Raw genomic sequence first — 17,118 nt, 5'->3', positions numbered from 1 at the left:
GGCTGAGGCAGGCAGATCACTTGAGGTCAGGAGTTCGAGACCAGCCTGGCCAATATGGTGAGACCCTGTCTCTACTAAAAATACATAAACTAGCCAGGTGTGGTGGCATGCACCTGTAATCCCAGCTACTTGGGAGGCTGAGGCAGGAGAATCACTTGAATACAGGAGGGGGAAGTTGCAGTGAGCCAAGATTGCACCACTGCACTCCAGCCTGGATGACAGAGTGAGACTCTGTCTCAAAAAAAAAAAAAAAAAGTCTTTCTGTACACACTGGATCCATGTATCTGCTATAGTTTTCAGATGTGTCTAGTATTGTGCTTGTTACTTGTTATGTATACCAGTTTTGGGAAAACTAATAGAGTATTAGAGGGTTCTGTCTTTTTTTTTTTTTTGAGATGAAGTCTTGCTCTTTCACCCAGGCTGGAGTGCAGTGGTGCGATCTCAGCTCACTGCAACCTCTGCCTCCCAGGTTCAAGCGATTCTTCTGCCTCAGCCTCTTGAGTAGCTGGGATTACAGGCGTGCACTACCATACCCAGCTAATGTTCGTATTTGTAGTAGAGACAGGGTCTCACCATCTTGACCAGGCTGGTCTTGAACTCCTGACCCTGTGATCCACCCGCCTTGGCCTCCCAAAGTGCTGGGATTACAGGCGTGAGCCACTGCGCCTGGCCTTAGAGAGTTCTTTTTTTTTTTGAGACGGAGTTTCGCTCTTGTTGCCCAGGCTGGAGTGCGATGGTGCGATCTCGGCTTACCGCACCCTCCGCCTCCCAGGTTCAAGCAATTCTCCTGCCTCAGCCTCCCGAGTAGCTGGGATTACAGGCATGCACCACCACGTTAATTTTATATTTTTAGTAGAGACAGGGTTTCTCCATGTTGAGGCTGGTTTCGAACTCCTGACCTCAGGTGATCCACCCGCCTCGGCCTCCCAAAGTGCTGGGATTACAGACGTGAGCCACCACGCCTGGCTGAGAGTTCTGTCTTAAATGTTCCTCAGTATAGCAAGTATGTGAGTGTCTAACTTATGTTTAGCCCTGTTGTAGAGGTACATTACATGTACTATGGCAACATTGATCATTGTTTCTCCAATTAACAGGGATACTCATATTTATGATGCAAGGCGATTGAATTCCAGGAGAAGTCAGCCTTTGATTTCTTTGACTGAACATACAAAGAGCATTGCTTCCGCCTATTTTTCACCTCTTACTGGTAACAGAGTGGTGACCACATGTGCCGATTGTAATCTGAGGTAAATTGGGAAGGCAGAAATGTTTTTAAGGAATCTAAAGAGTCTATAGCTACTGTGTCAGTAAACCAAAAGCTTTGTTTACTGTTGTTCCCTATTAAATTGCTAGTGTTACTGTTTAGTAGTCATATCTAGGTTCCTAAAGACTGGTGACCTGTGTTTAATGGCTTTTTAGCAGTTTTTGGTTCCTGGAAATTTCCTTGAGACTGGCAAAGGTCCGTAGCTACGCTGGGGGGTTTATGGTCTGGCTTCCCTTTAAGCACTTAAGAATCCCAGAAACCGGGCTGTGTAGTATCCTGAAAAGGAGATAATATTAGCATACTTTGGGGTCAGTGGGATCTATTCTGCAAGTGAAGTGCTGAATGGAAATTGCAGAGCCCCAGAACATGGGCAGACAGAAAAGAGCAAAAACTGAGATTCTATACAAGCTATTGGCTATGGTTTTATAGTTCTAGGGTTTTAGCTTTAGTACCTTTCTATAGCTACTTCCTAAAAATGGATTTAAAGTGTAATATAAACCAATCGAACAAAAAACCAGAAAAACAGTGTCAATAAAGATGTCGGGAACATTAGTGTAATCACAAAGGAAAATTATTTTGTCCTCTTTTAGAATCCCTGATTTTGCTTAAAATTGCAAGCACTTTTCAGTTTATGAGAGTTTTACCTTAAGTGATTTTGGAATTCATATATTATTCAGTTGAATGTATACTGTGCACCAGGCTCCAGAATGGCACCCAGTTTCTGTTTAAACCTACCTGATGGGAAGAGCGTGGTCTGCAGTGTGTGACAGGTGTCCAGTTAGTTTCTAGCAAAGTCTGTGAGTATTAACCAGGTGGTGTAGGAAGACCAGGGAATGGTAGGCCAGCATCCCATTTGCACTCATGCAGTTTCCTTTGTCTCAAAAGCTACTTGTTCTGTTCCTGTTCATTTACACTGCAGTTTACTCTTGTTACATTAACTATTAGTGGTTTGGCTTTCTACTAATCTATTTAGGCAATAAACTCTAGTGCCAACAAACCACACTAGAAAAGCTAGGCATAAGGAGAAGAGAAGGAGGTGGTGATGCTGTTAGTTTCCTTCTGCTGAAGTGCTCAGTGGAGGCTTCTAGACTCCTCTCCAACTACTGTATAAAAACTCCTCTCTCTGGCCAGGTGCAGTGGCTTATGCCTATAATTCCAGCATTTTGGGAGGCTGAGGTGGGAGGATCACTTGAGCCCAGGAATTCGAGACCAGCCTGGGCAACAAGGAGAGACCCTGTCTCTACAGAAAAAATTAGCCAGACATGGTAGTGTGTGCTTATAGTCCCAGCTACTTGGGAGGCTGAGGCTGGAGGATCACTTGAGCCTAGGAGGTTGAGGCTTCAGTGAGCTGTGACAGTGCCATTGCACTTCAGCCTGGGCATCAGAATGAGATGTCTCTTGAAAACCAAAACACAACTCCTCTTCTTGGTTGCTGGTTGGTCTTAGTCTGGAAATGACACTATCAGGCCTTCAACTGATGAGTCTCAGGGAAACTGCTCTTGATACATGGATGTACTTTTAGGTGATTTGTACATTTTCAGACCACATCCTTTATGTCCCATGTTTTTGTGAATTTTGAATATAGTTTTACAGTTCAGATGATCACTTTAGAATGGGAATTTTATTTCTATTCATTTATCATTGTTAATTTTTTTTTTAGAAACAGGATCTCTTTGTTACCCAGGCTGGAGTGCAGTGGCATGATCATGGCTCACTTACAACCCTGACGTGCTGGGCTCCAGCCAACTTATGGGCTCTAGCAATCTTACTGCCTCAGCTTCCCAACTAGCTGGGACTAGAGGCATGTGCCACCATACCTAGCTATTTTTTTTTTTAATTTTTTTTTGTAGAGATAGGGTCTCACTATATTACCCAGGCTGGTCTCAAACTCCTGGCTTCAAGTGAACCTCCCACCTTGGCCTCAAAGTGCTGAGATTACAGGCATGAGCAACAACACCCAGCCAAATGATTTCTATGCTAAACTATAAGCACTGACTTATTTTATAAAATGTCTTGTAACTTTTGTTTAGTATCTTGGTCAAGATCTGTTAGACCCTGATCTTACTCTTTTTTTTTTTTTTTTTTGTAGACAAGGTTCACTCTCTGTTGCTCAGGCTGGAGTGCAGTAGCATGATCATAGCTTAGTGTAATCTCAAACTCCTGGGCTCAAGTGATCTTCTCACCTCAGCCTCCTGAGTAGCTCGGATTACAGGCATGTGCCCCACGCCCAGCTAATTTTTAAATTTTTTGTACAGATGGGTCTCACTGTATTGCCCAGGCTGGTCTCAAACTCTTGGCCTCAGGTGATCCTCCTGTGGATTACAGGCATGGGCCTCTAAACCCGGCCTGATCCTACATATTTTTAAGTGACAGTTATATATTTCATACCATGAATTAATGAGAAGCTTGTTAAATACACTGATATTTATTTCAGAAAGTTTTTAAGAAACAAAAGAATGTCTTACTCTCTTTATTTTGCAGAATTTTTGACAGCAGCTGTATATCTTCTAAGATTCCTCTCCTCGCCACCATCAGGTAGGCTTCTATATGCCAAATAATGTAGATGTGGATTACTATGAACTATTTGTTGCAGTGCATACATTAGATATCTGATGGTCAAAGAGATGTAATAGTCCTGATTTTTGAATACAAAAATTATAAGTGTCCCAGTTTGCTAATTCCTATCCAGAAGAGTTCTTGCTTCCAGGTTCCCTGTGTCTGTAGAGATTCAGTCTCTTGTAGTCAGTAGCTATTCTCTGCAGGTGGAAGGTTATTTTTGGTTAAGGTTAATGACTATTCTGAACTGAATTACTCATGTTATCTTATTAAAGAAGACTGTGACTACTCACTTGCTGATGAGGCTGTCTGAAGGTCTGTTTATTCGTGTCTGTTTATTCTGGGCCTAGAGAGCTTCCCCATCTTCCCACTTCATTTCTTTGATTATACTCTTGCATCAACTACTTTGAATGTATCTGTGTTTTTTTTTTTTTTTTTTTTTTTTGAGACGGAGTGTCACTCTGTTGCCTAGGCTGGAGTGCAGTGGCGTGATCTCTGCTCACTGCAATCTCCACCTCTTAGGTTCAAGCTATTCTCCTGCCTCAGCCTCCTGAGTGGCTGGGATTACAGGCATGCACTACTATGCCCGGCTAATTTTTTGTATTTTTAGTAGCGATGGGGTTTCATCATGGTGGTCAGGCTGGTCTCGAACTCCTGACCTTGTGATCCACCCACCTCGGCCTCCCAAAGTGCTGGGATTACAGGTGTAAGCCACGGCTCCCGGCCTTGTATGTGTGTATTTTATATCAAACTTTACTCAATGCCTTCTCCTTGATATCCCTCTTTGTCAGTATTTACAAAGTTGGGAATAGAGTGTGTGATATATATTGATTGCTGCTTCATACATTTTGTTCCATTTTATCAGTTTCTTTTTTTTTTTTTTTTTCAGGTCCACAGTTTTTATTTAAAAAAATTTTTTTTAAAGACAGAGTCTCACTTTGTAGCCCAGGCTGGAGTGCAGTGGCATGATCTCTGCTCACTGCAGCCTCCGCCTCCTGGGTTCAAGCAATTCTCCTGCCTCAGCCTCCCAAGAAGCTGGGATTACAGGTGCATGCCACCCTGCCTGGCTAATTTCTGTTTTTTTTTGTTGTTGTTTTTTTTTTTTTTTTTTTTTTTTAGACAGAGTCTCACTCTGTTGTCCAGGCTGGAGTGCAGGCTCGTGATCTTGGCTCACTACAAGCTCCACCTCCCTGGTTCATGCCATTCTCCTGCCTCAGCCTCCTGAGTAGCTGGGACTACAGGCGCCTGCCACCATGCCCGGCGAATTTTTTGTATTTTTAGTAGAGACGGGGTTTCACTGTGTTAGCCAGGATGGTCTCGATCTCCTGACCTCGTGACCTGCCTGCCTCGGCCTCCCAAAGTGCTGGGATTACAGGCGTGAGCCACCGCACCTGGCCTAATTTCTGTATTTTTAGTAGAGATGAGGTTTCTCCACATTGGTTAGGCTGTTCTCTAACTTTTGACCTCAAGCGGCCACCCACCTTGGCCTCCCAAAGTGCTAGGATTACAAGTGTGAGCCACTGTGCCCAGCCTATTTTATTTTATATTTTATTTTATTTAGAGACAGAGTCTCACTCTGTTGCCCAGGCTGGAGTGCATTGGCACGATCTCAGCTCACTGCAGCCTCCGCCTCCTGGGTTCAGGCAATTCTCCTACCTCAACCTCTTGAGTAGCTGGGACTACAGGCATGTACCACTGTGCCCAGCTAATTTTTGTATTTTTTTTAGCAGAGACAGGGTTTCCCATGTTGGCCAGGCTGGTTTTGAACTTCTGGCCTTAAGTGATCCGCCTGCCTTGGCCTTCTAAAGTGCTGAGCTTACAGGCATGAGCCACTGCACCCAGTCGTATTTTTTAATTGACTAATAAAATTGTACGTATTTATCATGTACAACATGTTTTGAAATATATACATTGTGGAATGGCTAAATCAAGCTAATTAACATATGTATTACCTCACGTACTTACCATTTTTTTGTGGTGAGAACACTTAAAATCTGTCAGCAATCTTCAAGAATATAATATATTGTTATTGACTATAGTCATCCTGATGTACAATAGACCTCTTGAATGTATTTCTCCTATTAACTGAAATTTCATAGTTTTTGACCAACATCTCCCCAACCCTTTCCCTCTCTGCCCAACAGTTTGTGAACTACTCTCTCTCTCTCTTTTTTTTTTTTTTTTTTTTTTAAAAGAAACAGGGTCCTGCTCTCTTGCCCAGTATGGAGTGTGGTGGCATGATCATAGCTCACTTCAGCCTCAATCTCCTGGACTTGAGCAGTCCTCTTGCCTCAGCCTCCCAAGTAGATGGGACTTCAGACACACAGAACCATGCCCCACTAGTTAAAAATATTATTTGTAGAGATGAGGACTTGCTGTTGCCCAGGCTGGTCTGGAACTCCTGGCCTCAACCGATCCTCCCACATGGGCCTCCCAAAGTGTTGGCATTACAGGCATGAGCCATCATGCCTGGCCTTACAACTTTGTTATTTTTTATTTATTATTATTTTTTTAGACTAGTTAAGTGTAGTAATGAGAAGGTGGAAAAGAGTAGAACAAAGAGTTTTATCTGTAACTGACTGTGAACAATCAATTAAGATAAGTCACTACCTTCGAACCAGCCTCAGCTTTTTAAAATTCCCCATATGAGTGAGGTGATGTGGTATTTGTCTTTCTGTACCTGGCTTATTTTACTTAACATAATGTCTCCAGGTTCATCCATGACAGGATTTTCTTGTTTTAAGTGGAATAGTATTCCGTTATGTGTATATACTACATTTTCTTTATTCATTTATCCATTGATTGATTGATTCCATATCTTAGATGTGACAGTGAACGTGGGAGTACAGGTATCTCATAGATAGTTCATTTCCTTTGGATATATTCCCAGTAGTGGGATTGCTGGATCATATGGTAGTTCCATTGTTAGGAACCTCTATACTGTTTTCCATTATGGCTGCACCAATTTACATTTCCACCAACAATGTACAAAGGGTGCTTCTTCTCCATATCTTTACCAATACTTGCTATCTTTTGTTGTTTTCATAATGGCTGTTCTACTAGATGTAAGGTGATATCTCATTGTGGTTTTAACTTGCGTTTCACTGATGGTTAGTGATATTGAATGTATTTTCATATAATTGGCCATTTGTATGTTGTCTTTTGAGAAGTGTGTATTCAGATCCTTTGCCCATTTTTTAATTATTTGCTTTCTTTTTTTTTTTAAACGGAGTCTTGCTCTTGTTGCCCAAGCTGGAGTGCAGTGGCATGATCTGGGCTCACTGCAACCTCCGCCTCCTGGGTTCAAGCAGTTCTGGTGCCTCAGCCTCCTGAGTAGCTGGATTACAGGCATGAGCCACAATGCCTGGCTAACTTTCCTATTTGTAGTGGAGATGGAATTTCACCATGTTGGTCAGGCTGGTCTCGAACTCCTGACCTCAGATGTTCCACCTGCCTCAGCCCCACAAAGTGCTGGGATTATAGGCGTGAGCCACTGCGCCCAGCCAGTATTATGTATATTTATTTTATTTTTTAATTTTTATTTTTTGAAATAGAGTCTCCCTCTGACACCGAGGCTGGAGTGCACTGGCGCAATCTCAGCTCGCTGCAACCTCCACCTCCCGGGTTCAAGCAATTCTTCTGCCTCAGCCTCCCCAGTAGCTGGGATTACAGGCAAGCGCCACCATGCCTGGCTAATTTTTGTATTTGTATTTTTATTTTTTTGAGACAAAATCTCACTCTGTTGCCCAGGCTGGAATGCAGTGGTGCAGTCTCAACTCACTGTAGCCTCCATCTCCTGGGTTCAAGCGATTCTCCTGCCTTGGCCTCCCCAGTAGCTGGGATTACAGGCAAGCGCCACCATGCCTGGCTAATTTTTGTATTTTTATTTTTATTATTTTTTGACACAGAGTCTCACTCTGTTGCCCAGGCTGGAATGCAGTGGTGCAATCTCGGCTCACTATAGCCTGCATCTCCTGGGTTCAAGTGATTCTCCGGCCTCAGCCTCCCTAGGAGCTGGGATTACAGGCACCCACCACCATGGCCAGCTAATTTTCCTATTTTTAGTAGAGACGGGGTTTCACCACATTGGCCAGGCTGTCTCGAACTCCTGACCTTGAATGATCCACCCTCTTGGCCTCCCAAAGTGCTGGGATTACAGGTGTGAGCCACTGTGCCTTGCCAATTTTTGTGTTTTTAGTAGACTGGGTTTCGCCGTGTTGGACAGGCTGGTCTCGAACTCCTGACCTCAGGTGATCCACCTGCCTTGGCCTCCCAAAGTGCTAGGATGACAGGCTTGGGCCACTGTGCCCTGCCATATTATGTATATTTTAAAAAAGTTTATGTAGGGTGACTATTCTAGGGGGTAAGAATTTTCATTAATGATGGGGTCATTTAAGTGGCAGTGGGAAATGTGTTTCTCTGTAGTCCATACTTTAATGAAAAAGGATTGTTAGTGATATTAAGGCAAAGAGACTAAAAGGGCAGTACTTCTGTTTTTGCTTTTGAGGACTATAAAGAGCTCCATATGTTTTATTTTGGGAGATTTTTAGATGAGGAGGATATCGTCTCTGTCCAGAGGTTCAGTCCTGTAGAGAGGATGAGACAAGGTTGGTGGTGGTAACTCAGTAGCTTAATGAGAAGAAACTTGGCAGAGAAAACTAGCATTTAGGAGCAATGCTGTCTTTACCCTCTGCCCAATGCTACCTTATTTAACCTTACTTCATTTAAAAAATATATTGTTTTCCTCCCTAGGCACAACACTTTCACTGGGCGATGGCTGACCAGGTTCCAAGCCATGTGGGATCCTAAACAAGAAGACTGTGTCATAGTTGGCAGCATGGCCCATCCACGACGGGTAGAAGTCTTCCATGAGACAGGAAAGAGGGTGCATTCGTTTGGTGGAGAATGCCTTGTCTCTGTGTGTTCCATCAATGCCATGCACCCAACTCGCTATATTTTGGCTGGAGGTAATTCCAGCGGGAAGATACATGTTTTTATGAATGAAAAAAGCTGCTGAGTTTTTGGTTTAGGAACATCAATATGTTCAAATTGACCACTGTCTAAGGAGCCTAGTAATTGGCGTGCCCTAGTGTGTTATTTGGTAATGTTACATTTAGCAAATATAACATTGTTTTATTAATAAGACTATAAGAAGAGTGTACTTTTAGTAAGGGAGAAGTCTTGGAGGATTGCTTCTGCGGGACGGGGAGGGAATTTGAGGGGAGGCTGAGGTGCCTTCAGGACTTTTTTTTTTTTTTTGAGACGGAGTTTTGCTCTTGTTGCCCAGGCTGGAGTGCAATAGCGCAATCTTGGCTCACCGCAACCTCCGCCTCCCAGGTTCAAGCGATTCTCCTGCCTCAGCCTCCTAAGTAGCTGGGATGATTACAGGCAACTGCCACCACACCTGGCTATTTTTTGTATTTTTAGTAGAGATGGGGTTTCGCCATGTTGGCCAGGCTGGTCTTGAACTCCTGACCTCAGGTGATCTACCCGCCTCGGCCTCTAAAAGTGCTGAAATTACAGGCGTGAGCCACTGTGCCTGGCCATCAGAACTTTTAATCAAGAGAGTATGTTGAGAAATTCTAACATTATAAATTACAAAGCTTTGACTATTAAAGTTTTTGTGATCTAATGATACAGTTTTGATTCTATAGTGATTTGTGGCTTATTTTATAGTTTGGAATGAATACTTATTTCTAGACTCACACACTAGAAGGGGACCCGGAAAGGTAATCTAACTCAGTGATTTTGAAACTTGATTTTTTTAACTGAGAACTTCTTTTGCCCCCTGCCTGTAGGTTAAGTCTTATGTGAAATGCCAAGATAATTGCTGAGCAGCTTTGGTTTACCCAGGGCGGGGTCTGGGTCTGTCTGTACTTTCCTTTCCCTTTCCTCTAGATGGCTCCTGAGACACAGGCAGGACTCCCAAGCACAGGGTTGGGATCTGCCCTGGTCCTGGCATTCCAGTATAAGATCGCCTCAGACCTGTGTTTTTCAGACTGGATTTTTGCTCTTCACATGAAATCAGTTGAATGACAATGACTGGTGTTGAAAAAAATGAAAAGGAAAGAATTTGTAAAGAACAGAAAATATATTTGAGTAAGTATTATTTGGTAAAACTTAGTTACACATCGCTTCTCGGCCTTTTGGCTAAGATCAAGTGTAAAACTTAGTTACATATGCATATATATTTGTAGGTATATATGTTTATGTATATTCTGATGTAAAAAAATATATATATATATTTTATTACTGTAGTACCATGGGTAATGGATAAAGAAGTTAAAGCTACTGCTTAGAATGAAGAAGGCCCCAGGCTTACCTGTCCCGATCTTTCAACTGTCCAAAGGAAATTCAATAGCCTGTTAAGTGAATACCTTCATTCTTACTCATACTTGGGGGAAATATTATGAAATACCGCTTTTGGTATTTTATCAAAATGTTTTCTTTTCAGAAGTTACGGTAATTTCAATGTGTTTGTTGTTGGGAGGGGAGCTGCCAAATCAGTTACTCATATTACTGTGTGACATCCATCCAACTTTTTTCATTATTCTTCATTGCCAAATACTGAAAGGCTTGTAAATGGCTTTGGCAATATGTTTGAATTCTAAGAGGAAATATTTTCCCATAATTGTGTATCAGAGAAATATAGTGATATACAATTTCCTTGAAAACCAATTTCTGAATAATTTTATTCTCTGTAATCTAAGTGTAAAAAGGTTTAGTTTTTTAATAGGTTTAGGTATTTATAAGCAATAGTTCTCTATTTTCTAGTTGATATAAACAGAGGAATTGACAAGTGAGATGGCAATGTTAATTTATAAAGGGAAAGAAAAGCTAGGTGAGGTCGAGTTATAATTAAACTGTTCAGGAAACATTGTAAAGGCTTTAGGCTCTCTTTTTCATTTCTATACCAATTAATCTCATGGGTTCTAGAGTGGTTAGTTCTATGGGAATTGTTTTTGTTTTTAAAGATGCTGAAAACTACTCTCAATCAAATTAGTACCATCATTTAAGCTTTGAATACTTGGCAGTAATTGCCTGGCCTCTTCAATAGATGTTAGCAAATTCTTGATGTTTCTCACTTTCGTGGTATCTTTTGCCATTGTAGCTTCATAAACAGTGCTATTTATATTCAGTTACACTTAATAGAGTTATATCTTCAGGCAATGAGGAAGGAAGGAGAATGAGTAGGGACTTTTTTTTTTTATTGGTGATAAACTTTTTAATGGAGTAATTGTTTAAATCTAGACAGCACATAAAAGAAAATTGTCTCCTTTGGGACATTCTTACACTGTAATCTGTAGTGAAAGGTACTTCTCCCACAGACTTGCCTACAGCTGTGTGGCTTCTATAATTATGTGTGTATTATGATTGCCTCCTTCGGGATAAGCCTTTTCTGTAAGTTTGGCCTTTATGATATCTCTTAAGCTCTGAATTCCACTTGAGTTGTTTTTTGTTTTTTTTTTTAAGATACTCAGCCTTTTATTATGTAACTTTTAAGGAAGGAGCAGACAATTCTTATTTTTGGTTGTCAGAGACTTGGTCAGACTAGGAGAGACCACAAATGATTAGGAATTAATAGAATCTGAGTTGTTTAAGTCCTATTTTAGTATTCTGGTCTTTGAGCTTCCTTTCCACCAAGAAGATTTTGCAAGGGGAGTTCTCCAGGAAAACAGGGAGCCTTAGGTATCCATAGGGATACAAGGATTTAAATCCTTTCAGCCAATGTACAGTACATGGGGTAGAGTGGGGGAGAAGACACACATGCCGTCTGAATCAAACTGAGAAGAGGAAATATATGCCCTCTAACTTCATATTCCAAAAAGTTCGATGCCCTTTTGGGCGGTCCTTTCTGACTTAGTACATTTCCCGCTGCTTTTTAGTAGGGTGTTGATGGCTAGAAATACCAAGACAGCAGATTGTATTTTGACTCATTTGGCTGTAAATATTTGGATTTTCAAATGAAAAGGTAGAATTTATGAGGAAGATAACATTTAGTACAATTACACAGAGCTGAAGAACAAAACATTTTATGATACATTTTCCCCACAATGGAAACTGGGCAAGAGGAAATTTATTAAAAGTGTGCTTTGCTTGTTTTACTCCATTCCATCAGCAGGTCATAGGGGTCTGAAGAGGAAGCCTGTTCATGAGCTAAAACCAAAAATGTGTTCAGGTGCAGAGGAGCTAGATTGTGCTAGAGGAACCCAAAGTAGAGGGAGTGGGGACTAGAGTTCTACCGGGGTGTGTGCACAGGCAGTTCTTGATAAGCTGTCAGCAGAAGGGAGGCTGCTGTGAATCGGCAGAGCCATGGGAAGCCACCCAGGTCCAGTGTTTCTTGTGCTTTTTACTCTTTGGATCACTTCAAGCAAAGTCTTATGTCATAAAAACATACAAAAAATTCCGCTGGGGATAGGGTGCTGGATAGCATTTTATAGGTAGTGGGTACCTCTGAAATTTGAAGGTAACATAGCCTGATTGGTGTTTGATCTGGCAACAGAAATGGGAGAGTGGAGGGCAGGCAGAATTGAGAAGACAAAGATTAGGTAAGAAGCTAGCACAGTGGACCAAGCCCCCATTGTTACCTCTTATCCTCATGGAATTTAGAAGACCATTTCCAATTCTGTAGCCACAGAGTGATGGTTACATAATCAGATGAGATAATGCTATAGGGATATATTTTGTAAATATGTGGTGGTGGTATCATTGTATCATTGTAGTTCCTTCTTGGAAAGTATTTTCTGTGCTCCCACTTACTCCAGGCTTGAGTAAGAACACCAGACCAGAAGGTGGACCATCTGGGTTCTAGTTTGGACTGTACCACTATGTAATCTTGGGAAAATCACTTAGCCTTCTTGGTTTTCCTCACCAGAAAAATGTCCAATTCACTTTAAAATTATTACATTTATAGCTTCTCAGTTTTTTTTTTTTTTTTTTTTTTTTTTGAGATGGAGTCTTGCTCTGTCACCCAGGCTGGAGTATAGTGGTGTGATCTCAGCTCACTGCAACCTCTGCCTCCCAGGTTCAAGCAATTCTCCTGCCTCAGCCTCCTGAGTAGCTGGGATTACAGGCGCCCGCCACCACACTCGGCTAATTTTTGTATTTTTAGTGGAGACGGGGATTTCACCATGTTGGTCAGGCTGGTCTTGAACTCCTGACCTCGTGATCCTCCCGACTTGGCCTCCCAAAGTGCTGGGATTACAGGCGTGAGCCACTGTGCCTGGCCACTTCTCAGTTTCTAACAGTATTTATTTGGGGGTAAGGACAAGGATAATAGGTGGATACAAGCAAAATAATTATGTTATATGACCCGAGTGAATAGTAGTCAGCTGTGTAAATCCTACCGGTATCCTTTTATCTGTTAGTAACTTTAAGGGAGGAAAAGTAAGACAGGCTATTATTAAAGAAAGAGCCCACTCTTCTATGATATTTAAATATTTATTTAAGTTTAAAAATAATCTTCATGGCACCAATGATTTTATGCTAACTACATACTGCATATGTAGAAAAAAAGTACATTGCTTTGAAGGAAAATGTAACTTAAGAGTTTTTGGCACATGGAAGGTTAACAACTATATATTTTTAAATGAATCTAAGAAATTCACATTTGCAGGTAGTTCACCCTCTGCTGCTTAAAGATGCAGTATGCTATTCTTTAGTGAGAGTTTTATTTCCTGATAGATGAAGCTATGAAAACCATTGCTTTTTTTACAATGAGATAAAATAATTTTGAGAGAAAATGAGAGACACGTTAGAACACAGTATAACCAGGTTAAAAACTTGAACAATTTTTAATGTGGAGATACACCGAAAAAGACTAGTCACCAATCAAAGGAGGTTTATTATTCAAGCACTATTTGAAAAGCAAACTGAAGGAAACTTTTCTATCCATATTTTCTGGGATGAGCCCTGGAAAAAAACAACCCTAAATTTTCTGTTTAGAGAGCAAAATTTAGCTGTTAGAAATGGCATAGACTACTGTACTGTTAGAACTCTAGACACAAGGAACATAATAGGATATGGAATACTGCATCTGTCTCTAATGTGAATATGAAAGGTCAGAGTTGAGGCTATCACTCACTGCATAGAAACACCAGATTCTACAAACTGAGGTAGGAGCACTACACTAAAAGTTAATCTTCTATGTTGCATAAGACAGTAGATATCCAGGTGGACACCAGCCCCCTGTCTCCTGACAGCCTTTTCATCTCTGGGTCTACTTTTCCCATTAGTCCTGTGCTAAATAAAGCCTTTGCTATGTAGATGACAAGTGGCAGTGGCTAGTTGATTTTAACTGACCCCTAATCTCTATTAGGATCTCCTTCGGTTTGTATTGTCACTCGATAAATAGATGTTTATAATTCTGCTAAATTGTTGCTGGTATGAAAATGGTCAGAGAAGCCCTCTTCCCTTCTTAGATTCCAGCTGTGTTTTAGCATTACAGTATTTGATCTTGCCCATTTGGCATCAGACATCTCTTTGCTGGTTAGTTGTTCAAGCACCCTTTAAACAAGCAACCCTGGTGCCTCCACTGGGAAGAGGTCCCAGATCTTTGATACATGTCAGGCATGGAAACAGCTGACTGACCTTCTTCTGCTAACATACTGGTAAGGATCAGTTTTATTGTCTGGAGCAGGATTGGCATATTATGGCCTGTAGGCCAAATTCAGTTCACTGTTTTCATAAAGTTTTATTGGAACACAGCCATGTTCCTTCATTTACAAATTATCCATGGTTGTTTTTGTGCTGTGATGGCAGAATTGAGCAGTTGTGACAGAGTATGGCGTGCTAAACCAAAATATTTACTGTGTAGCACTTTACATAAGTTTATTGACCTCTGGTCTAGATGAAAGGATGTCTTTAAAATTATGCAGATCTCTCCCTAAGAACCCCAATTATTCCACAGTTGTCATATTCTAAACATGGACCTGGTTCTACCATCTCAGGGGACAAAACAGGGGAGGTCAAGTCTACAAGTGACTCGTTCTGTTCTGCATTTGGGGCTGTCCAATTAGGGTATCAGCAGCTGTTCTACTTTTGTGTTGGTCCAGGAATATGTCCATTGACCATCGTTAAATAAGCCCTCAAGCCCCAGATGACTTAGAAATCTCTCCCTGAGATGAAAACAGGATCTTGTGTGTGATTGGTTTTAGAGTTGAAGAGCTTGGGCCTAGGATCCCACACTCGCCCTTCATATGCCTGTGCTTCTGCGTGCTTCCAGGACTTCCCTCTGCAAGGATGGTGATGCTTTCCTAGAACTTATGCAGAGGATGACCCTAGGGGGCAGCATTTCTACATCTAAGTGTTGGTCTCTGCCACGGTCACATTCTGTGTTTTGTAGGCATCTCTTAGAAATCCTATTTTAAAAGATTCTTTTCCTGGTCCCTTCTAAGGCTGTTGATCTTGGAATTCTATTTTCTGAAGCTTTTCATTCTCGGGATCAGTTTCTTTCTTGCATCGTTTAGTTCATCAGGCTCTATTTTCTTAATCCATAAAGTAAAAACAAAATATGAATTGTTAAGAAAATAACATTTCGTTGTTAAAATATAAATTGAAATAGTCTTTGGGTCAGGGGGGTGTATATAAAATAAGCACTGCTCTCCAAATCTCAACAGTCTCTCAGGTAACTGCTTTCTCTTAACTACACTTTGTCCAACATTTCTGACGGAACTATCTCTGGTACCACTGAATTCGTTTAACGCCCCTGGAGCACTATAAAAGTCTTGAGGTTCTTCAGAAAAAAAAGTCATGTTAAGTCTAGTTTCATTATACAAAACTATGGTGATGCCCACTAGGCTCTAGACTAAGGGGACAGACTTACCCCACCCCTGCTGCTGCTGCTGCTGTAGCGGTGGTCCCTTCAGATGCCCACTCTGCTCAGATTTGAAAAAACAAAAGGAAAAGAAAATCCAACTCAGACCATCATAAGAAGCAACTTTCCATTTAATCATTCTACATGGATGTTTACTTTTTTAAAAGTTCTGGCTGGCAAAAAAAAAAAACAAAAACAAAAACAAAAAAAACAGTCCCCATTGTCCATATCCCTGGCCTGCCTTGCTGAGGCTGCAGTGATGAGTCTACTGGAACCCAGTGGCACCAGCAGGAAAAGCTCCTGCAGAATACAGAGGACAGCAGCTCTCTAGTCTTCAACTAGTGTCCCCTCTGCTAGGTGACACTACTGCAATAATCAGTAATAGTAAAATAAATTATTTTTGATACTTCAAAATAATACAAATCTATGAAAAATCAAAATTCAAAACCAAAAATTATCCTGCAAATTGGAAGGATGAGAAACAGAGTCGCTGAGACTTTCTTGAAATAACTTCTGAAGAAAATGAGTTTTCCCAGTTTGTTTAGACAGGGCGTGAGCCTATCCCTTTCTTCCTCTGGGAAACACCCTCCTAGGCTGCAGTGGACTTTGAGTCATGAGAGGAGGACTTGGTATATGTGCCGATGGTTCCGCGATGGGTCCCATTGCTGGGAATGGGTAGCCGGGCTCCTTGGTCCACCTGGCTAGTTTTTGGGAGGAGTCATGCCTTCTCAGGTGTCAATGAGCAGGCTCACCACTGAGCGGATTTTGCAGGCAAACCATCGCCTGAGGGGACAAAAGTATTGATAGTGGAATTGTTCAAACTCGGGGGTCTGGCGGATATCGCGGAAAAAGGCAATGTCAAGGTCAGACTCAGTAAGGATGATCAGGAGGAGGAGCAAAACAAAGAGGAGTCCCATGGTCACAAGGAGCAAACGGAGGACACTTAGAACAAACTTATTCACCTGTTCCTCCTCGGGCCCGCTGTGCCCCTGACACAGGGCCCTCAGCTCTTCCCCAAGGGCCTCCACCTCTGTAGCAGTTGGGGTGCTGGCTTCAGATTCCTTCTCCTCCTCGATGCTGCAGGTGGCTCCATTGATCTGCCGGGAAAGCAACATCAGCTCCAGGCTGTGCTCAGCCACAGGGGTGGGCAGCACGCTGTCTGCAGGGCTGTAGGCCTCGTCTGCAATCACAGCTACTCGCTCATTGCTATCTGTCCGGCTGCTTCTCACGTGAGGCAGGAAGGTGTCCCCATGGGAAGTGGAACGCACTGGCGTGGAATGGGCACTGTCCCGTAGGGACTCTAGGCCTAGAAAGGCAAAAGGAACATGAGTAAGCTGTGTCCCAGTGCACCCTCTGCTTTCCAGTAGCACCCATTGTGTTTTATGGGGTACCATTCTGCACACCCACATGACCAGCAGCAGTAGCCACTGCACTCTATTTTGATATATCGAGAAGACGACAGGCCGGGCGTGGTGGCTTACAC

At 42.0% G+C, this 17,118-nt stretch overlaps 2 protein-coding genes across 19 annotated transcripts in view; one reads left to right on the top strand and one right to left on the bottom strand.

Moving 5' to 3' along the window:
* WDR76 (WD repeat domain 76) overlaps positions 1 to 9,771 on the top strand; it is a 41,060-nt gene extending 31,289 nt beyond the window's left edge. For 2 of the 3 annotated variants that reach the window (XM_032175389.2, XM_032175394.2), the window contains exons 11-13: positions 1,095 to 1,247; positions 3,746 to 3,799; positions 8,573 to 9,459. In XM_032175389.2, the coding sequence (XP_032031280.1) occupies positions 1,095 to 1,247; positions 3,746 to 3,799; positions 8,573 to 8,837 (472 nt within the window). In that variant the 3' untranslated portion in view covers positions 8,838 to 9,459. Of the gene's footprint in view, positions 1 to 1,094; positions 1,248 to 3,745; positions 3,800 to 8,572; positions 9,460 to 9,718 lie in introns of those variants that run through there. The other variant, XM_032175392.2, reaches the window with a different exon arrangement.
* A 3,471-nt stretch (positions 9,772 to 13,242) lies between these two features.
* The window catches only part of FRMD5 (FERM domain containing 5), a 351,142-nt gene continuing 347,266 nt past the window's right edge, over positions 13,243 to 17,118 (bottom strand). For 11 of the 16 annotated variants that reach the window (XM_058427359.1, XM_058427357.1, XM_058427358.1 and 8 more), the window contains one exon: positions 15,651 to 16,941. In XM_058427359.1, coding sequence (XP_058283342.1) covers positions 16,364 to 16,941 — 578 coding nt within the window. In that variant the 3' untranslated portion in view covers positions 15,651 to 16,363. Of the gene's footprint in view, positions 16,942 to 17,118 lie in introns of all 16 variants that reach the window. The other 5 variants (XM_032175400.2, XM_032175402.2, XM_032175399.2 and 2 more) reach the window with 5 other exon arrangements.

Source organism: Hylobates moloch, unplaced genomic scaffold (assembly GCF_009828535.3).
Source record: "Hylobates moloch isolate HMO894 unplaced genomic scaffold, HMol_V3 SCAFFOLD_14, whole genome shotgun sequence".
NCBI lineage: Eukaryota > Metazoa > Chordata > Mammalia > Primates > Hylobatidae > Hylobates > Hylobates moloch.
Note: the sequence above shows the minus strand (reverse complement) of the source record. Positions and strands in the feature narration are given on the sequence as shown.